The 23,307-nt window shown below is 46.0% G+C and overlaps 1 protein-coding gene across 2 annotated transcripts in view; it reads left to right on the forward strand.

Annotated features, from left to right (window-relative positions):
* Positions 1-23,079, forward strand: part of LOC147443296 (ankyrin repeat domain-containing protein 2A-like) — a 182,234-nt gene extending 159,155 nt beyond the window's left edge. The window contains exons 7-8 of one of the 2 annotated variants that reach the window (XM_086529196.1): positions 22,472-22,611; positions 22,726-23,079. In XM_086529196.1, coding sequence (XP_086385322.1) covers positions 22,472-22,611; positions 22,726-22,807 — 222 coding nt within the window. In that variant the 3' untranslated portion in view covers positions 22,808-23,079. The remainder of the gene's footprint in view (positions 1-22,471; positions 22,612-22,725) is intronic. The other variant, XM_086529195.1, reaches the window with a different exon arrangement.
* Positions 23,080-23,307: the final 228 nt, after the last annotated feature.

Genomic DNA, 23,307 nt, shown 5'->3' on the forward strand with positions numbered 1-23,307 from the left:
GTAGGAAGGCGTACTTTTTTGGATTTTCCAACTCTGATGGAAGCATACCTGTTTGTAGAAACTCTTCCTCCTTGTCTAAAGCTTCCCTTCCCAAATAAAGAGGAGAATCAGCCCTTATCACATACAATTGCCCAATTGTAGCTTGCGCTGCACCATGTGCTTCTTCATTTTGAGACCTGTCTACATGCCTTAAACTCCAAGCTTCAAAATGCTTAAGCAGATTCTTCAATTGAAAACACATATTTTTCAGCCTTGGATTCTTACTTTGCCACACCCCAAGTACTTGCTTCACCACCAAAAGAGCATCACCTCTTACCCTCACACGACGGATGCCAAGCTCAAGGCAAAGGTTGAGACCTTTCTCCAAAGTAGCATACTCAGCTTCATTGTTGCTTTGTGCTGTAAGCTTCAAACTCCTTTTAGTTACCAAAGCACCTTGAGGATCATAAACTACCACACCTCCTGAAGCTTCACCATGCGCTTTCCTGTAAGAGCCATCAAAAAACAATAGATAGGCATTGTCTATGTCAGGAGCTTCCATGTGTTGCTTCTTCATTGCATCCTCTTTAAGAAGAAGAGGGCTTTCCTTATAGGTAAGCAAATCAGCCAATGTAGCCCTTGTACTCTCCTCAATAAGAAAAGAGAATTGGAATTCCTGTAGCTCCACAATCCACTTCATGAGCCTCTTTGACAAAGTAGGGCTATTCACCAATTGAGGTAGAAGAGTGTAGCTAGTGAGGAATGTGAATGGTTTAGGGAGAAGGTAGTGCCTAAACCTGCTACATGCATAAATCACACTCACCATAATGAGCTCCACCTCAATATAGCCTCTCTCCACCTCTAGCTTCACCCTGCTAGCACAATAGATAGGCTTCATGTAGTGGGAATTGTTACCTCGTTGAAGAAGCATAGCTCCAATAGCATCCTCACCTACTGATGGATTCACATAAAACTCCTTATCCCAATTAGGAGCTTGCATAGCAGGAAGAGAACCAAGAACCTCTTTGATACCTTGAAAAACCTCTTCACATTCATTTGTCCATTGTAGAGGATCCAACCTTGCTACTTGTTGTAGAGGATAAAGAAGTTAAGAGGACAAAGGAATGAACCTTGCCATATACTTCACCTTTTGAATAAAAGTAGAAAGTTTCTTTGTATCTTTAGGTGATGGGAGGAGCACCAAAGCCTTCACTTTGTTAGGATCCGCTTCAATCCCATTCTCTGAGATCATATGCCCCAAAAACTTCACTCTTGGTTGAGCAAGACGACATTTCTTTGGGTTGAGTTGACCTCCACTTTCATCATATTGCTTCAATGCCATCCCAAGCTTTGCACAATGATCCTTTCGAGAGCTATAAACACAAAAGTCATCAATAAGATCCTTCACAAACTTGCCAAGAAAGGGAGAGAACACCTTGTTGACGCGCTTTTGATACCACGCACAGCCATTCATAAGACCAAAAGGAAGTACACAATAACAAAAGCATCCCCATGGCGTGATAAATGTGGTCTTCTTTCGATCTTCCAAAGCCAAGGTGAGCTGAAAATATCCAGAGAATCCATCACATACGCTATACCTCTCATGCCCTGCAATAGAATCAAGTATGTCATCTATGAAAGGAAGAGGGTATGGATCCCTCTTCATGGTTGCGTTTAGAGGCTTAAAATCAACACATATCCTCCACTTTCCATCCTTCTTGGGTGTGACAACAACAGGACTCACCCATTCTGCAGTGCTCACAGGACATATGAAACCTGCTTCAAGAAGCTTGTCTACCTCTTCCTTCAAAGCATTAAGTTGTACCTGTCCCATTCTCCTTAGTTTTTGGCGTACGGGCTGAGCTCCTTCCTTGATTGGAATGTGGATTTCCTCTCCCTTAAAGCCTCTAATTTCCTCATAAGAAGTGATGAATAAATGGGGAAATTGTTGTATCATATGTAGGTACTCACCCTTCTCATGACTAGTCAAGTCGGAAGACAACATACCTTGTATCAGCTCCTGTTTGACATTAGGTTGAACTTTGGGTTGCATCAGCTCTTCAATTTGCTCATAAGGACCAGAGATATCCTCATTCTCCATAAGGCCAAGAAATCTTTGTTTCTCATCATGCTCTTCTTCAAGAAACAAGGAGGAAACATCTAGATCACTATCGCTGCTATCTTCCACTTCACTGCCCTCATCCCCATTGTCTTCTTCTTCACTTGAGTACTCTTCTTCATCACTTTTCTCATCAAAATCAGCATCCAAAGATTGCTTGCTAGCCATGTCAAACCTCTTCTTATCACCCCTTCTATTGTAGAGAGTGATGGTACCATGTCCCCAATCCTGTATAGCTTTGGTTGCCTGTAACCATGGTCTTCCAAGGATGAGAGGGAAAACACCAATACCCGCGGGCATAACATGGCAATTGACCAACACTTTAACATCAAATACATCCACCTCCAAGTCCTTTACAACTCCCAAGCACCTCACCCTTGATTGGTTGGCAAGCTTTATGCGAAAACTTGAATTCTTCACCATGTTGAGTCCCAACTTTGATACACAAGCTTGAGTAATAACACATACCTGTGCACCTCCATCAATATAAGCCTCTCCAATGCACTTTCTCTTATGCCATGCATCCATAGTAGGACATATATCAGGTAGCTCATTCAAAGACAAGACTCTCACTGACCCCCTTGCAGGCTCCTTCTTCATGGGGTTGACTACGTGCTTCCATTGCCTCTTTAACTTGGGACACATCTCCATGAGTTGCCCAAAGGTAACATCAGCCTTTCTACCCACCAAATCAGCCCTTCAACTATCATTTGGTTGCCCTTCCCCCAAAGGAAAGTCAGATGCATTGTAATGTTTCCTAGGCTTTCTCTTCTTCTTCTCTTTACCTGTACCTGTTTCAACCTGTTTCCCTCTTTTATGGCTGGGACTTGCATCACTCATGTCATGATCTCTTGTAGCCCTCTTACCTACAGGCATGACCATAGCTCCCAAATCATCCTCTTTCTTCTCCAAACGGATTTTGCTTACCACTTTTGTTTTGCCCTTCTCTTCTGCTGTCAATCTACTTGGTCCTGCTTCCCCTTTAATCTCAATACCATAATCTTGAGCTCGAGAAGGAATTTGTGGAGGAAGAGGAAACATGTCGCCACCCATTCTCTTTGGCTTGTCACATTGAGGGCTTTTATGACCCCATTCACCACAATTGTAGCATTGAAACATATCCCCTCTTCGAGCCATGCCTCTTCCTCTACCACTTGTATAACCCTCATTGCTTCCATAACCACGTCCATATCCATAACTCTGACCTCTTCCACCTCCCATCATATGCACACTAAGATTCTTCATAAGACCTACCACCTCTTGCATCTCCTTGCGAAAGGCATTCACATCATGAGAAGCTTGTTGATTATAACCTGGCTCCCTGATGAGGACCCTTGGTTGCTCTACCGCTTTCACTTCCAGCTTTGGCTCCACATTGATTCCAAGTTGATGAAGACGCTCTGCTTTCCACTCTTTATTCTTTGCAATTTCAACTGCCTCCTCAAAGGTCCTTGGCTGCTTAAGCTCTACCTTCAAGCGTAGGTTACTCCTCCAGCTTGCAAGAAACCTGTCCTTCTTCAACATGGCTGGAGGAATTTCAGCCCCGAAAGATGTACACCACTTTGCCCATAACGCATTGAATGCCTTGGCAAAGTCTTCGATGGTTTGGCCTTCATCTTGTATTAAGCCTTGAATAGACTGCCATACCTTTTGTGGGTCTTCCACCTGTTGAAAGTGTGTAAGAAAAGCATGCCTTACCATTTCATAAGTCATAACTTGAGGAGGTTGAGCTGATTGTAGATCCTTTTCGTAGCCTTCCAACCATTCCCTAGCATCTCCCTTCAAACAGAAGTAGAAGATTCGTAGCACCAACGCTGGGTCTTGCTTGTCAGCAAGAAGGCAAGCAAACTCCATTCTCTCAATGAAAGCTTTGGAACTTTCATTTAATTTCCCACTAAACTCTGGAAAATTAAACGCCATGTCTTCAAAACCTGTAAACTGAAGGTAACTTGAAGCGATTCCTCGGTGGCGGGCACCAAAACACTGTTGGGAAACAAGCAAACTGGAACACCTCTATAGTGATGTCACCCAAGAGCGTTGAAAGAGAACTACAAGACACCAAAAGCTTCGCAAAATCCTTTTGAAACACCACAAGTCCAATAGGAGTAGACCCTTGGGAATTTACTAGCCGTCGCCCACCCAAGAGACTATGTCACATAGGAGCAAAACCCTGCCAAAGCATGGATTTACAGCACACGCTGACCAATGCATATGAAGACAAGAGCCTCTCCTTTCACAATCAAACATCACAAACCCACAACTTCAACATCAATTCCACAATTCATAGATACATACCCTCCGAATCTGTCTACACACAATTTGCCACTAGGCTGCCATAGCCATAACCCTGCAGAGAACTAGTCGTAACCTGATGAGCACAACTCCAATTGGGGCACTTTAAAGCTTGAGAGAAAGCTTGAAAAATGACTGGCGAGAAAGCTGAAGATGACTAAAATTGATTCCATACGTCCCTATGAGCAAAATTGACGCGAACAGAGAGCTGTCCCAGCACGACTACATGTAGAGAAGGCTAGTCGGGGCAAAAAACTGCATCCAAGAGCACCAAGGAGACAGAACGAGCTAAAACCTGCAAATTTCTGATCTTTGGTTGAACTTTTTTTAGTTTGTACATGAGTTTAAGTTATATACAAGGCTCACTTCAAAAAACTCACTCACGGGCACTTACAGTAGCCCGACAGCTGTCACTATACTAGCGACTTGCAGTGCATGTACATGTGCTTGCTAAAGCAAGCTAAAAAACCCACAAAAAGAAAGCCCACACGCCCTTTTGACATCGGGCGTCATGTCCGTATGTACAAATTTACAAAAAGCGGGATGTCAGAAATGCGTCCAACAACGTGTAGAAGCTTTGGGGAACTGAAGGAGTACTAGCATGATAAAAGCTGGGATTTGCAAAGTTGTTGTGCATACCTTGCATAGGAGGTGTTGTCAGCAGAGATGGCATCGGGTTTTGATGGCCATAGGGTGAAGCCATGTTGGATGCAGGTGCTAGCCCTTGTTGGAGAGAAGGACCTAGACTTTGTTGTATTTGCCGCAATCCCTTGATATAGTAGCAATCCTTGTCTTCATGCCCAGACTTTTCGCAGAAGTGGCAATAAGCCCACAGGGGACAATCCTATGGAGGGTGTCCTGGAGAGCGACACAAGCTGCACCACACCATAGCCTTAGTCTCCTGCTGAGACGGAAGCTCTTCTAGCTCTCTCTGGATTTGATCCAAAGCCTCGAGATGTGGGGGTTTCTCTTGTCTAAGAGAGATTGATTTCTCCTCTTGAAGAGCGCGTTGTAATTTTAGGGCTTCAAATTCCCTACGTAAAGAAGTTAAGGGATCGGGACTTTCCGAAAACACTGAGGGCGTCTCTACCTGAGGGGAGTTGGTGAACAGCTTCCTAGCTCTCTCTATCCTAGTAGCAGCCGCGACAAAACTCCTCCAGAGTTGCGTCATGTCGGAGACTCTCTCGGAGGTTTTGCTAGGAAGTTTTGGGAAGAGCCTTCTCCACCCACTTCTTAACCATAAATTCCCCTGGCTACTGAGGAAGCTTGGCAACCAGAGACTTGGTTTTAGTCATTAGTTCTGCAAAAGTCTCCTCTGGCTGGAGCACCATATTGGCCAACTCATCTAAAACCTTTTCCTGGTAGTCATCTGACCTAAATGCCGCACATAACTGTTGTCGTAAAGCTGCGCAAGTTGCAAAATGGTTCTCTGCAAACTGAGTGTACCATTTATCTGCTAAGCCATCTAAGGTAGATGGAAAGAGTACCAAATAAGCATCTTCCCTGTTAAGACCACGACCTCTACAGAGAGATACAAACCTCCTTGCATGGTCGTCTGCATCTTCTGAGGAGAGTCCCTTGAAGGTACGAAACTTGATGTTTACCTTGGCCAACACACTGGTCAATGCCTCCATGGCCTCTTGCTGAGGAGCATGTTGCTCAATAGCTTCTTGTAACAAAATGGGGGAGAGCTTCACTGGGGAAGGTGACCTAGAAGATGTAGAACCTGGTGGAGGAATGGGTGATGCCATATGTGGAGGTATGGGTGATGAGGTTGGTGGACTTCTACTAGTCACCAAGGGTCGTCTTCTGTTGTAATACTTCAAAGGACTCAGTAATGCGCTTTGACGCTCTAATGACCGCCTTGTATGTGTCATGCAGCTACCACAACCCAAACCAAGCTTTGGGCAAGAAGACCTTACACTGGCTGAACACAGGTCTAGACTCGACTAGACTAGGGGAAGTGACTAGACCCCAGGCTGGACCAGGGACGAGGAAGGACTAGACCAGGGACGAGGAAGGCCTAGACCAGGACGAGAGTTAGTTGGACCAGGGCGAGAGAGGACCAAACCAGCAAGATGCACAGTGCAAGGGCAAAGTAGGCGAAGCTAGGTAAAACCCAGCTCGATTTGTACCTCAATAGAGAGTGAGACTTCAGTTGAGGTCCCACCGTGATCGCCAAAAATGAGAGCACCTGTAGCGCGGATAGTGTGTCGTGCTCTCTACAGTGGGTGCTCCTGAGTGCAATGTGCGTGACAATTTCACTCGAAATAGACTGAAAAAAGGAACAATAGATAACAATTGAGCTCAGAGAGACGCAACAGCAGATCAGAACATATGACTCGACTATCTCAAAGAATCGATACAGACTCCGGCGTGGCAGCACACTTAGCTCCAGCCCTGGACTAATAGGTACAATGGGGGTGTCGAGGCTCAGATGTGCAGGGATGGTGAAGACGTGCTGTGTATAGACTCGCTACCCTAGACGAAGACACTAAATACTATATGAAGAAGTTAATCATGACCCAACCGCTACTCCTCATACATAAAGAGCCACCAACGGCTCATAAATGTCAGCCATCTAAATCTATCCCCAAACTGAGTGGTGGTGACCTGGCCACGATGTCCATTAGACCATTGTCCGTATCACTGCCTAGCCTAAAGAGTCCGTCCATTGTGAACCAGCCTAGACCAACTGTACTAACTGTGTGTCCTGTGAAAGTGATATTGTAGCCTGCTACAAGGAGGAGAAGCAAACACCTGCCTATAATGACAAACCATGGCATGAGCGAGTTCCTGCTTGGAAGATGCCTAGTCACGTGAAGGAAGCATTACTCTCTTGATATCGTGTGAGACCCTCGTGTGATGCAAATGCTTAAAAAATTGCTTCGAAGCACAATCTTTATCCACAAAAGCCCATTGGCAAGCACGCATTTTTCATTTATCATTGAGCTTAATACATACAAGGGCTTCACACAACTCGTGACATTTCAAAGTCGGACAAAGGCCGCAAGCAGCTAATACCTGCAGCCGTTGACAAACCTGTTTGGCAGCATAAGCCTCCCCCCGAGTCCGATGCATGTAGTGTTTACCATAATCTTAAATAGCACACTGCACCCGCATAACAAAGCGAAACGAAGCAGCATCAAGATCAAGATACATGTGGACAAGCAATGGGGGAATAAGTCCAGAAATCATATCTCAAAACACCTCATGAGTAAGATAAGCATTATCGATGTATAGTAGAGGCTTCTGAGAAAGAAGTGATCACAAAGAGATTGCCCATAGTACAAAATCAACATAAGAGGGTAATGATCCAATAGTTGTTGCAAGGCGTAATCCATCCTCATATGACATACAAACTCATCATACTGTTGTAAATTGAGAACATACCAATGATCCGGACGTGCGAAAAGAGGAACATGCTGCATGCTAAAAAGTAAATCCCGAGACATTTGAATGTAGATAAGGCCATAAATCAAGCATCTGCGCAAAAGCAAGAAGATGGTTCCAAGCTTGTCTCTCCGCGAGCAACATGTGTGAATTGCCTATAGTGCTATCTTGCATGTATCGAGTATTGTTAAAATCATAAATGTTGCCTCTCCGCGAGCAACATGTGTGAATTGCCTGTAGTGATATCTTGTATATCTAGAGTATCGTTAAAACTACCACAACGGAATATATTAGACATCCATGGATAAGAAGAGATAACTCACCATAAAGCAGCCCTTTGTCCAGCGGGTGTGTATGCATAGATACCTCCAATTTCGTATGCATGACAACCATTCAACAAGCATTGCACAATAATCCAACGACCACCTGGGTCATTTCTCACAAGAAGTGACTAAAGCTCATGACGAACCATCATCAATAATCCCGAATGACCATGCATTCTAACATACACAATCCAGTAACCCGAAATAGCAATACTAACCAACAAACTAATGCTGATTGTGTTCTTGTAAAAACAACTTTAGTGCTCTGTAGCCAATACACAAACGATAAGTACCATTTTTCTTTTTGACTAAGAGAATTGGTGCAACAAAAGGTGAACTACTTGGCTTAATTAAACCACGATATAATAATTCCTCAACTTGACGTTGAATTTCTCTTTGTTCAATTTGATTTAAAGGATAGGGTGCTCGACAAGGTGGTGCACTCCTTGGAATTAACTCTATTTTGTGGTCTTTCACTCTAGGTGGAGGTAATCCTGAAGATAGATCTTTAACAAAAATTTCTTTATATATCATCAAAAAGTTCTTTTGAGAAGGAGACAATTGGTCTTCATGTGTTTCAATTTCAATGATTAAAATAAAAAATAGTTTGTTATCTTTTCGAGCAAACCTTTTAGCCCGAGTGTGACTAAAAGGGGTTCTAGTTCTAGCTTTTGGTTAGTTTGTAATGTGAAAGGTATTTCATTATGTAAGGGGTTCTAGTTCTAGCTTTTGGTTAGTTTGTAATGTGAAAGATATTTCATTATGTGTCATCGAGTGTATGCTTATCATCGTTAATCTTTGGATTGAAATGATGTCTCTGAGGCATACCCAAAATTACATATGTGTTTTGCAATGGTGCTACGGAGAAATCTTGTGATTCAATGAAGTCTCCTAATTGGTATTGCAAATCTTTTACCATATACACAATTTATTTTGATTCCTTGAAAAGCTGCTTTTACTTTATAATTCGTGGGAATCATATGAATTACAGAATGGCCTAGACCTCAATCTATTCATGAGATTCGAGTCACAGAAGGGGTCACTAGTGTAGAAGCGATCTATCCGAGATAGATTCACTCCTCCCACTCTACAGTCCGAACGAGAGAAGGTCAGGCTGTCTAGGGGCCTCACAAAGCTAGAATGTTGCCACACATCTGAAACCCACAGAGTCATACATAACCTCTCCCAAGCTGCCAATTGAACTCTATGCACAGTAGTATGGCTACCTCCAATCTTGTCAGAGGGGTCTTCCAATATGTTGAAGTTACCCCCAATGCACCATTGCTCTACCTGCGGCAGAGACTCTACAATATGAGACCAAAACTTTGCACGTGCACTCGCCACATTGGGCGCATAGATGTTCAGGAAGCCCATGAGGCAACCCTGAACCTGCATAGTAATCCATTGAGCCCTGTCAAGCACAATAATCCCTTTGTCCACAATGGCTTGCTGCCAAGAGTCCGCAATAGTCATACATATCTCTTCTTGGATGCCACCAGGGCCAAATGCAGTTAATCAAAATGTCTCATACCGCCCACGCAAAAGCTGATCACAACATCTAATGCGACTCTCATACAGATGATGCTCCTGTAGCATAAGAAGGTCAATCTCTCCTCCCACAAGGCATCGTTAAAGCTCCTGACGCAATCGACCCCTCTGTCACTGAAACTAGGGCCCACCTAATCCCTGCACGTTCCATGAGACGATCCTCATGGGGAGCGAGAGAGAACTGATGCTGCAGAAGCAGCAGCAAAGAGTGGCTAGCCCAAGCCCAAGAAGAACGAGCCGTGTGCAAGGCAACCTCCTCTGTCTAGGAGTCCTCATGTATGTGTACATAGCATGGCGGGTTCTGCATGTCACCATAGAAGTGAACCACAATGTGTCTACATCCTGCTGAGTTTGGAGGCGTCACTCAAAACTTGGCTAACGGCCATAGAGTCTGAACCAAGTCTGTAACCCCTAGGTCTCCCATGTGGTGAGAGAACTCGAGGGCCTGTGTCTGCAGCCACTCCAACACTGAGTCTAAGGTCCACTCAGGCTGGTCCCTGCCGCATAGGGGAAAAGAGAAGCCAACCATTGAGTCCAGGGCCTCTATCTCTCTAGCTGCAAGGAACAATACATGAACTTTGAAGCAAGCTGCCTCAAAGTCTGGTGAGGGGTGACCGAAAAATCGTGTAAAGTTGTAGGCAAAGAAATCCTAACAACGATGAATGTCGAAGCTTGTCAATCCAAGAGGAACTACTGCAAAGGGGGACGTCTGCACCAGAAGGTGGGTTTGCAAGAAAGGCTGTCCCTCTGTCGCCAAGCGACTCATGGCAAAAGCGTTGCTAAGAGATCTCCTAGCAATCGAGGATAGTCCTGCTCCCTGGGATGGCTGCAAGGAAGGAGCGGGAGGAGATGTGGAAGCAGGGGGGCTCGAGGGAGGAGGAGAGAGGGGGCGAGGAACGGTAGAGGGAGGAGGGCGAGGTGGAGGGAGGAAGGGGGGGGGGGGGGGGGGGGGGGGGGGAGGGAAAATCGGGGGGAGGCGGGGCTGTCGGAGGTGAGGTCGAGGTGGAGGATGGGGCAGGGACCGCGTCCTACTGAAAAGCATCGAAACGGTTCCCTGTGGGAACCCACTGTTACTGGACTGGAGTCTCGGGACCATTGTGAATGCCAGGCTGGTGTGGTGACCCCTGTCGACGTTGACCACGAACCTGCTCCCAGCCCTCCTCCGCTTAAACCCAAGGCGTGGAGGGTGGCTTTGCCTGCGTACCCTGTGACTCTGTCTGCTACTGTTGGCCAGCCCTTGACTGCTCGGACTGAGCCTATGGTGTAGGTCAGGATCTCCTCCGTGGACAGGCCTTCGCAAGATGGCCCATTTGACGACAAATAAGACACTGATTTGAGAGGCGTGAATAGTCCACGCTCTTACGGAACCAACCTCCACTCACCCAAGGCAGTAGGATGACCTTCGAGAGAGTGGGTGTCCCGAACCAAAACACGTATTGTGGGGATGCCAGCCATCTTGGCAGCTACAGAGAATGTCGTGCAAGGTGTCTCCAAGACAGTTCCAATCGTTGAGCCTATCTTGGAAAGGAACAGAAGGTACTTCCTCCGCAGGTGGGGGAAGCAGACTGAGATGGGAAGGTTTGCCTCGTCAACAAGAACGTCGGTAGTTGGGTCGAACCCGTGGCGCCACTGTCGAAAGCGTGCTCGAACTGCTCGGATGGCCAAGGGACTCATTGCAATGACCTTGGACACCATCTCGGGAGTCTCAAACTCTATCTGGTAGTAGCCACGCCCAAGAAATTGAAATTGAGAATCTTGCCCACCTCGGCTAGAAGGCGAGTATAAAGGAGATCACCCACCTATGCTAGTTCGGGTGCCGATGATCTTGCAGATGACGGAGGTCGCTTGGAGGCGCTCCACCTCTGTGGATAGGCTCGCTTGCTTTGTCGGTGAGAGAGCAAGTCGGATGGTAGGCTCTACAAGGTCGGACGAGGGGACTTCTGGAGAGTCCTCTGGGGCGGAGCATGAGCTTCCATTTGTGTCTGCTCACTAACAAAAGAGCGGTAGGGATGAAGGCGAGGCCAGCCATGTTGGAGATATCACACCGAACCGCGAATGAGAAGCAGGGCGAGTCCTCCGAGCAAAACCAGGGGAGGGGGGAATGGGTTCTCGACTGTGGGCTGTGAAGCAGGCAGCAAGGGGGGGGGACAAAGAGTGTGGAGGGTGGGGGCAGCGAACGAAGGGGGGGAGGTGGCAATGGCGAGCAGCGGTGGCAAGGGGGAGCAGCTAAGCAAAACGCGCTGGCTGGTCACGGCAGCGCGCAGCAGGGCAATAGGGCAGCGCGAGGGCGAGAGGGGGCGACAGATGCAGGTGAAGGGGACGAGCCTCTCTCTCTCTCTCTCTCTCTCTCTCTCTCTCTCTCTCACTCTCTCTTCGGACCATAACAATAGGCGGCTCTATTGTTTCTTAAGCATATTTTTGTTTTGCATGGAATGCCTAAATCTATCATATCTGATCGAGCTAGACGTTTTTGCAATGATTTTTGGGTGACACTTTTCACAAATTTAGACACTCAAATAGACTTCACTTCTACATTTCATCCGGAATCTAATGTACAAACCGAAGCCACCAATAGCACCATTTTAGATCTTTTACGAACATACACTCCAAGAACTTGGGACACATACATTCATTCACTTACTTCGATTTTATACAACAACACTTCTCATTCATCCATTGAAAATTCACCATTTTAAAATGGCTCGCAACTCTAGTTGAAACCGGCCCGTAGGGCGGTAGCCTTTAGCTTTCACCTAAATCACTATAAACTTTATGACACAGAGAAACTTCACGAATAAGCGTGTGACTGGGGATTACACTTCAAACAAAAACACGACTTGGCTGCTAGAGTGCTTCCAAGCAGACAACAACACCCTATAGGCCCCAAAGACTGGCGCCCCTTTCGGTATTTCCTTACTCTTAAGAAAAACCTGTAAACTCTACAAGCTGTCCCACTTTTATCGGGCTGAAATTCCCCTACTCTAACCCGATTTCGGCAGCATAACCACAATAAAAGTCTCCGCTGACAAAATCCCAAGTAAACAGTGACTTTCCACGCACTTTAAAGCAAAATTTACGGAACTTGGCGAGAAATTACAGCACGTTGAGTTCTCTGCTTTTGGCCTCCAAAATGCACCAAAACACCTATTTATTGATTCCCTAGCTTCCCTGAAGCTCTTGAGACTTTAAACATCAAACTGGCCAAAACCTTTAACCTGCAAAAAATTACAGCAAGCTATAATTCTCTGTTTTGCACTCCGATTTGCGTGTTGATCACTCCTGGTGGTAGCCCTCGAGCTCCCGCACCTGTAGGGTTACTTGCCCTTTGAATTAGAATAGATTCCTTGGTGGAAATCTCTCTAAATTGTCCTGTACAAGCACCCAAGGCTTTCCTAAGGCTCCCCTCGCGTTACCTTGCAGTTCGGGTGCAAAACCCTAAACCTGTAGAAAAACACAGCAGGCTTTAGTTTTCTGTTTCGGATCATTTTGAGCGGAGCAATCACGTCTACACGTGTCTCAAAAGCTTCCGCACGCAATTTCCCTTGTAAATTCGACGAGTTTTCACGTGAGAAAACTCTCGGTTTTTCCATTCCTTCGGGATGGAACTATGCATACTGAAGGGGATTAGCAATTAGCTAATCCGGTCTCTGTACAGAAGGCTCTTGCCTTGGCAAACGCACATAAAACCCCAGAACTGTACATGGTCATCTGAGAAGCCCAACTAGTGGGGCATTACCATAGTGGAAAGGAGAGAGAGATGCAGGGGAGAAAATCATCGTAAGGGAGGAGAAGGCAAGCTTTCCATTAAAGCTGCAAAACCTGAAAATCCACCACAAAGCTGAAAAATCAGCTTTCCCAGCTTCATATCGGGTGCCCCCTCTTGGATGAGACCTTTTGGAGTGAGAATTGACCTGCATGTTGCTCTCCTACCACCATGTGTCTAGTTTGCTCCTTTATGATTAATTCCTAGTACCCACTAACTTATAAAGTCCTGCCGAGGGGCCTTAATGACTTTAACTGAGCTTAGCCACTTCTTTACTAATCATATTCTAGTGCCGATCGGCCCAACTATCTCATGATTGCTTGGCCTTGACTCCTGCGGGCGAAACTCTCGACCAAAGGCCGTTTTACACTGGCCATGCAATGTCCAGGCATTTGTGATTTTAACAAGAGGGTCCCAAAAATTAAATAAAAATCAAGGGAAAGAAACCAACAGATATATATAGTGGTAATCTCGTGACATACCCCCCTCTTGAAATCGCAAACGTCCTCGATTGCATGCCATGTATACATGCCCTAGATGATTTAGTGTATTAAGCATCCTTTCATCATCGCATGCATCCACAAGATAGATTGTCAAAGATACAAATGACTTAATGAGACAACCATTCTTTTGTCAAACAATGTACATTGCTATTGCACTGAATCCTTATGTAAATATGAAGTGCTAGCTCTATCATCACCTCTCTTTTGAGCACATGTCAACCCCGTTGACGTTTGCTCGACTGAAGTGATTTAAGTTGGAGAATACATGGGCTGATTTAAGTTGGAGAATACATGGGCTGCAAACCAAAAGCTTCAAGGTAAAGCTGCAATACATTCGATGACTCTTATCATTTCACTTTCTTCCGTCCACTTTGCATCCATAGGTGGATAGTTTTTGAACTTCACCAAATAACTTCTTGCAACTTTTCCCTTAACTTTTCTTTCTTTTGGCCTGTCCTCTAGAAGACTCTGATGAGTCTTTAGCCTTCTATACATTTCTTGACCCCTGGGAATCTTCGAGAGACGGTGTTGCAAAGGACCTCTTTACTGAATTTTTCTTTGACCGACCCCCTTTCAAGTTGTCTTGAAACCCACTATCCTCTCCCTTCAACAAGGCATAATCAGTATTGGCAACTTCCATAAGCTGAGTGAGGGTGGTCACTTTCTTCTTTATGCAGTAATTCCTAAGCCCTTTAGGCAGCCCACAACAATACTCCTCAATTTGCTATGTCAGTGGCACGAACCTGTAGGAAGTTACTGAGAGCAACGCTTCACAAAACTGTACTCATCTAAGCTTTTGCAAGACGCCACACTAAGTTGGTGCCAATTCGTCATGACATCTCCTTCAAATTCATTTGACAGTCATGCAGATGCAAGCATTGGCTTGCAGTAAACCCATGTGGCGGGTGCCTGTCGTTGCATCAACAAAGTCATCCACCATGAACACGCATTTCCTTTCCAAAAAGTGATAGCTTTTCTGACCTTGGAGGCCTCTTTAAAATTCCCCCTGCATAAGCCATATCAAACTGTTGGAGGAAAGTAAGAGCCTTCGTCTTGTCCTCAAATCTGTTGAAAGTATCAAACTTCACACTGCACCACCTTCTTTGTATGGTTTTGGCTTTTCCAGCACTTCCAAATCATCATAGGGAATTGTCCGCAACATGGGTACAATGTGGGGATCATCTCTGGCCTTGGCCATCCACATTTTGGTTCCCTGGTGCCATATTTGCCTGCTGATTCGAAAAAACAGCCATATCAAAAGCGGCCTGCGGCACCCCAAACTGGCTCTATTTGCACTGAAACCCTTGCTGTAAGCCGATGATGACCATTGTAATACCCTATGGTCCATGCACAAGTCAGATAGCTGGTGGAGAAAACCTCTTTCTGCCTTATGGAAGAGCCACTTGCCTTTGAAGGAGGGATTGTTTCTCTGGCGATGCTTGCTTGGAGTTCTTTCGGTGGGCACTTTATCTCAATGCGCGTCATATTTGCTCTTCTCATTGTGTTCGCTGCTTGACTTCGACAGAGATAGTCAGTCACCTGCTTTGGGATTGCCGCATTACTAGAGTTTCTCTTCGCCACATATCAGCTTGTATGCGGCTTTGAAGTTTGTTTCCCCTCAGTGGTCTTCCACATTGTTTTGGGTTTTGGCATTCTCTCGCCTTCCTTAGAGCGATTTGCGCTCTTCTTTATGTGGGTCAGATTTTGGGTTTATTGGACCCTGTGGCGCCAACGTAATGGCTATATGTTCCATCACTCCGATGAAGATCCTTTTCAATTTTCCCTTAGGCAATCTTTACGTTTTGCCACCCCAGAGATGCATCAGCTTTCCTATGAATTCTTTTAGCCCTTTTTCACAGCCGAACACTTTACTGTTCCTTCCTTTGTACATGACCCTTTCATGGCTTTTCCTCACCTTGAGGTTTCTCACCTGTAAATTAATCCCAAAGATTTACAAAAAGAAGTGTGTGTAACCAACCCATTCCTCCCTAGTCAGGAAAGCCATAATACTTTCACCTAACATTTATGTAGAGGGAAATAGGAAGAGAGGCCGATGACTTGGGGGCAGCAATAACAAGTGGAAGAACCGTTTGGATACCTGTCATTTGTTAATTACAGCCTGAGTTAATACTTACTATGATCATTGGATGGTTGGCAGGTATAGGTTTCTTCCTTCCAATCACATGCTGCTCGGAATGTGCTCCACCGTGATCTTGTACCAGGGAAATTTATTATGAATTGAGTATTTTGTTGAGAAATGTTGTCATACGTATTGTCCTTTATGTGGTCTAGTTAACAAAGACAAATTTACATTTTTTATCCAAACGTAGGGTGAGCACGAGTCTTGGTACTCACAGGTGAGAGAATGGTTCGAAGCACATGGACTAGACATGGAAAGGTTACCACCCTTCCAATTGACCCAGACTCACCCTTCATCTAGCTCTCACACATTGAGAGGAACACAATATTCTAACAGGATCTATGGCGGCTCTACATCAGAGAGACATGGATCACACCTAGAGAGCCTCTTTCCTTGGAGATGCTATGTTAGAGTGAGCACTTCTTGACCATGCTAGAAGGGCGGTTCATCCAGAGAGCACGCTACATGGACACATACATGTCATATAGCTCACGAGTGGCAATTGATCAGCTCGGAGTATCATCACACCGGCTAGAACTAGAGACAAGAAGAGCTACCCATACCCCCTAAGCTAAGAGGTTCTATCAACTTTGGACAGAGAGGGTGATTGAGGACAAGGAGCACTTTGTCTGCAGATGTAGAGCATATGTGAGTATTAAAAGGCAGATATTAGGCTCTTTTCACAGGACAGCCCACCCTATAACAGATCATGGATCCTAGAGATTAGTGCCAATTGGGCCATTTACTAGTGGAGATACATAGGCATAAAGAGACACATTTGGCACCTGTAGCGGCACCAGAGGTTGGCAGATAGTCACAGCTTACAAATTTCTTCTAGAGGACCACAACCCTACTGTCACCCGTTACACAGACATAGAGAGGGGTCACCCTACAGCAGGCTGAGACTGCTAGAGCAAGGAGATGCCCTCTAGCTCTAGCATGCACAGCTCCGAGAGTGCATCGCACGCAGATTTAGGAGATCCCGACTCACCACCATCAGGCGGCCCAGGAAAGATTTTCTCTGATGTTGGTAGACCCAGCCACGATAATACGCAATGCCCTTACACCACACCCACCCATGTACTGGATCTTTCACCCTTAGTTTGATATAGGATGGAGCTAGTCAGCTTGATGCACTTCATGATTGTACTTCCATGAGCATAGATGTGCACCTATACCCCCTAAAGATATGTAACCCCCCCCCCCCCTTTTCCCCCGCCCCCGGTATACCATGTAACTTGCATCCTACCCTCCCATGCTTACCACAGGACCACATTTTGTTACTTTGTACTTTTGTCCTTTCATGATAGATGGAGGGCACACACATGTACATTTGATTTGTCTCCTAGGCCGACTTTGGCCTTTAATAGATGTTAAAAGATTCTCTCTCTCTCTCTCTCTCTCTCTCTCTCTCTCTCTCTCTCTCTCTCCTTGGTAGAGCCGAAACCCGCATCGCCAATGGAGGCCATGAGCGCAGTGGAGGCCATGATCGTTTCACCAGTATGTAAGCCCCATACGAAGGCAACCTTTGTGCTTACAAACAAGCGGATAACACAAATGGAAAGGGAGATGAAAGAATGGAAAGCAGAGACGTAAGGATGGTGGAAAGAGAAGGCCAACCTTCTTCAAATGTTTCTCAATGAAGGCGCGCAATGGAAGAAGGAGAAAGAGGACTTGCACGCAGAGCTACAAGCACTTACAGAAGAGGTCACAACCCTCAAGCGAGAGCTTATGGATAGAGTAAGCAGTGGACTGGAAGAAGGGGAATTCCAGCCCTCGGTGATAGAGCAGATCAAGGTCATCAAGGAGCAGGTACGGATGATCTCAGAGGAGGAGAAACAGAAGGTGGTAAAGACGTCTTCGTGGATGGATGTGATCACAAAGACGCAGAAGAAGGCGGATGAGGCCGAGAAATGGATAGAAGTCGCTAAGAAAGGGAAAGGGAAAGAAACCACATTCGTCCCCACTCCTACAATCATCAACATGACTCTAGAAGAAGAGCAACGAAGGAAAACTAGAGCCTTGCATATAAGAGTAACCGGTCTAAAAGACCGAGATGATGTGGAAGGAGAAGTCGAAGAACTCCGCATGATGGGTAGTGAGACTACTCATACAAAGGCATGGAGGGTAGGGAAGAAGACACAAGGCAATGGGGAGACTTCAAAAGGGAGAGCTTTAATCATCCGTTTCCCATCCATGGAGGCAAAGAAGGACTTCTTCAAGAAGCGCCCTACACTAAAGAAAACGGGTATATTCCTTGGAGATGACCTCACTCTCACACAGCTTGCGCATATGAGAGAGGTAATGCCAGAGATTCAAGCGGCAAGGGAGAAGGGAAAGACAGCCTTCTACAGAGATGGCCGGGTGGTGATTGTAGAGCAGCGCTACACATGACGGTGCGAGACCCATGGGACCACATTCAAAGTTGCCACATGGAATTGTAATCGATCTATGCGCCTTGATGTGGGTGCTTTTGAGGATAGTTTTACGGGAAGAGACATTGTCTTCTACTCTGAGACACATCAGGCCCCGGGGCAATCTATGCCTCACATTAGTGGATATAGATGGGAGACAACCTGTAGACAGGAGACACGATCAGAGCACAAAGGGCGGGGCTCAGGAGGAGTGGCAGTGTTATTCAGGGAGGAGTTGCAGCCATTGATACATATAGCCCGCAGGGATGAGCAAGTTAGGTACATGTGGGTGAGATTGAGAGCAGAGACAGGCAGATATCTTTACATTGCTATTTGCTACTTTCCCCCGAGTACGTCATTTTATGCACCACCCACAGGACAGTCCCCCTTCTCTATTTAGGATGATGACATATGGGAGTTTTCTAGAGATGGTGACATCATCATTCTAGGGGATTTCAATGCTAGGACTGCCCATCATTACACAATATTTTATGATACTTCAGAGGAGATGCTGAGAAAGTTGGATGTTTCAGAGACGGGCCTATCCAGACTATGACGGGATGGAGAACACACTGAGTATGGACGACACTTGATAGACATAGGGACTGCACATGGATTGGCCGTCTTGAATGGCCTATAGAGATTTCCCGCTGCGGGGGGTTTTACATGCTTTCCACACAGACATGGAGCCAGCACAGTGGATTATATCATTGCACAGCCGAGCCTCATCTCTAGTATCCAGGATCTCATGGTTGGACCCAGACCTGTTGGTGTGGTAGTGGACCATGCTCTTGTGTCGTTGACCATCTCTTTTAGTTTAGTGTAGCACACACGCTACGGGCAGCAGCCCCTACTCGCTACACCTTCACGCAGGAGACGGACTCTGTATACATAGATGGGATCTACAGACGCCTGTGCACAGAGGAGCCAGGGCGACCTCTGGAGGAGCTTACTACTATACTGACACAAACACTACATGATGCAGCAGCAGAGGCATACCCACATACCCAGCCTGAGCAGAGACACCGTTTGGAGAGCATGCCCCAGAACAGTTGGTATGATGAGGAATGTCGGGACGCTAGAGAGAGACTTCAGAGGGAGGTGCTTTTGGGGGACATCACTCACAAACAGTCACAGATTGACTTCCGAGCCTAGTGCAGCGGAAGAAGAGGGCATTTTTGGCTCGCCTAGAGCAGGATCTATACCAGCTATTCTTGAGTCAGGACTCACGTGAGGCATGGAGGCTCTTTCATGAGCACTCCCCCCCCCCCGCCATCACTTCTACAGAGGTCTGGAGCCAGTATGCATCATCTCTGTACACAGTTCCTGAGCAGCCCCCCCTTCCCGACCCCCGCGATCCATGTCCACACACATGCTTTTTTCACCGCTGAGATGGTGAGGAAGGCCATTGACAGGATGAGGACTGGGAGAGCATATGATCATGATGGCTTAGTGGCTGAGCATTTTACGCATGCTAGAGATTTACTAGCAGAACTTCTAGCAGTTATGTTTAACCATGCCATGTGTGAGGGCTTGCCTGATACTTGGAGCCTATCTACTATTGTACCTATCTTCAAGTCGGGAGACCCTATGGAGCCTGGGAATTATCGCACTATCATGATTGGACACACATTGGCACGGTTGTACACATCTATTCTTGAGGAGCAACTGAGTAGATGGGCAAAGAGTGAGGGATACGCGCAGCCGAGCAGGCAGGTTTCAGGAGGGGTTTTTCTACTCTTGACCATATCTTGATACTCAGAGCCATCATTGAGGAGGGCAGATCGCGTGGCAGACGGATCTATTGTACCTTTGTGGATTTCCGCAAAGCATTTGACACAGTGCCCAGAGCTAGATTCATGCGCAGATTACAGCAGATGGGAGTACCCACAGAGCACATTTGGGGGGTCATGGCATTATACAGGTCAGTAGTGGGGCATGTCGCACCCTAGAGGGTCTATCCACACCGGTTTACTCCACTATTGGGGTGAAGCAGGGCTGCCCGCTCTCTCCTACTCTATTTGGTATGTATGTGGATGAGGTTTCTGACTACATTGAGAGAGATGGTGATAGAGGTGCACAGCTGGCAGGGACATGGATTCCCCTATTGTTATATGTTGATGATATTGTGTTGATCTCCGACTCTCCGGAGGGGATGCAACGTCACTTGGATGCTTTGCATAGGTTTGCCCAGGAAAGTGGTTTGTCCGTCAACCTTGGTAAAACCAAGGTCATGGTATTTAATACCACCCCACAGTGGATCAGGAGGTCAGCGCCCGCATTCACATACGGCCAGGAGAAGGTGGAGTATACAGATGCTTACACTTACCTTGGAGTGGTTTTTAGTGGGCCAGCATTTTCATTGAGGAGGGCAGCAGAGACTAGATTGACCAGAGCCCATGCAGCATTGGGTAGATCGGAAAGGATGTGTTCACAGGTTCAATTTCAGGAGCCTTGGACGAAGCTCTGGCTCTTTGACACTTTGGTGGCTTCTGCATTGCTTTATGGAGCTGAGATTTGGGGACCTTCATTGGATCATCAGGGGAGGACAGGCCGCAATGATGGATGGGGGGACATGGAGAAGCCTCTGGTCTCTATGATCTCGCGGCTCATTAGAGCCAAGGCTCCAGTACCACGTACTATTGTACGAGCAGAGCTAGCTGCCCCCCCACTAGTGGTTGAGGTGCATGGGTTCAGCATAGACAGATTGCCTCCCTTCCAATACTCACTGGATGTGCCCTCTCTGACTCTTACACAGTCCGAGATCACCAAGCTCATTCGCAAGGACTTGACTCAGTTAGACACCAAGAGGACATGGATACAACCAGCACTGGAGCTGGGCACGAAGATGGCTTTCTAGAGAGAGCATCTCCTCCAGCTTACGGAGGATGGTTTTGTGACGAGGCCCAGATACATGGACACCCACTTGTCTCATGGGATACGATGTGCTATTGGCCAGATACGCACATCTTCACACCAGCTGCGGATCGAGACTAGGAGATACATCAGAGTACCAGCAGAGGCCAAGACATGCCTCCTGTGTGACATCAAGCCTGAGACAGAGTTGCACTACACATGCCACTGCCCCGTTTACTACGAGATACGAGGCCGCTTTCATTGCTTGTTCAGAGAGGGCTTTGGACCATTCTCTAGAGTCATGCAGTACGAGGATCAGAGATGCCTGGGTTTGTTTTTGCTCAAGCTGCGCAGACATAGAGAGAGCCTGATGAGAGGAGAGATTAGCCAGTCTCAGAGACAGATCACAGACTTCTTTAGAGCTGCCACTGGACACCCGGAGGAGTTACTACCACAGTAGAGCTCGTCGCCTTTCACTAGAGGCACACTGATCAACCGAGAGAAACTAAGCTGGGGAGATCCAGACGCCCACAACTACAGAGGACTACACAGCATCGACGGAGGCTGCATCAGAGGATTCAAATCACTTTGGCTCGACATGCACGATGCCCGGTCGGACTACTTACCATGGAGGAGATTGATGAGATCCACCAACGACCGATGCTGGATCTCCTGTGATCTAGCTAGCCCAGCTAGCTGTTTAGCTGCTTAGTTCACACCTAGCAGTTTAGGATTCCATAGTATTTTATTTTGTCATTTTGTCATTCTGTCATTCTGTCATCTTGTTACTCTTGTTACTCTGACTTTGTATCAGATCCACCACATTGTAACTTTCTGGTCTCATAGGTCACTTTGGCCTTTTGAAGACGTTAATATAACATTTCATTCTCTCTCTCGAAAGAAAAGAATCTTATCTTAAAAGGAACATCTCAAGGGCACAGTCCCCAAGATCAGTATACAAAATATGCAGAGCATCACAGAGGTGTAATCCCAAGATTCCTAAAATATACAATGAATATCAATCACAAATATATTTATCAGTTCCAAGAGGTGGAAAATTCTTCTCATACTGTGTCATTACTTTTAATGCTCTCGAGTGGACCAGTTATGATGCGTCATTTCTCCTGTGTGATTGTGGCAGGTAGAATGTGCTGAAGCACTTTTGGAAGCCGGAGTACCTGTGGACTCTCGAGATAGAAACAATAATACAGCTCTTCACTATGCTTCTGGTTATGGAAAGCAAGAATGTGTGGAACTCCTACTAAAATGTGGAGCTGCAGTGTAAGTGATCAAGTTCATCTTCAGCTTTAAGCAGAAAATAGGAGGCTTCTTTGATGGATAGACTTTAGTTTGGGGTCAGACTAATGCTCCTTATTGTCCTCAATGTAACACTAGTTTTGTTGCAGAACATTGCAAAATCTTGACGGCAAGACACCATTGGATGTTGCAAAGCTCAATGATCAAACGGAAATATTGAAAGTGCTGGAGAAACATGCTTTTTTGTAAAGCATTTTTTGTACTGCAGCAAGAGAATTCCAGGGCACATGGAGGTTACAATATTTGAGAAGTTTCTGACCTTCTTTGGTTCAAACTTACACCACTCTTGTATCTTAACGCATAGTTTTGGTTGCTAAATACAGTTTTGTACATTTTTTAAGCTTTAAGATTCTTTGCTTTTTGTAATATGATGATTTTTGGTCTCGGTTTGAAATTATGGAAGACAGTACTCAGTACAAGAGTTTTGCTCTCTACTGTCTTTCTGCTGTTTGAATGGAGATGAATTCAAAGGGCCGACCAAGTCAACGGACTTAGCACAAATTGGTACATAATGTAGTTCATTGTGGGCACTAACATAGACTCATGCTTCAGCTTGAAAGACTGAACTTGGTCACTCAAAATGCTAGGGACTTCTGTTGAGTAAGCCTTGAACAATCTGACCTGCAGTAAATATTTTCGTCATCAATGCAAATGCCGCAG

The sequence above is a fragment of the Adiantum capillus-veneris genome, chromosome 14, assembly GCF_014529385.1.
Source record: "Adiantum capillus-veneris isolate H3 chromosome 14, ASM1452938v2, whole genome shotgun sequence".
NCBI classification, from domain to species: Eukaryota; Viridiplantae; Streptophyta; class Polypodiopsida; order Polypodiales; family Pteridaceae; genus Adiantum; species Adiantum capillus-veneris.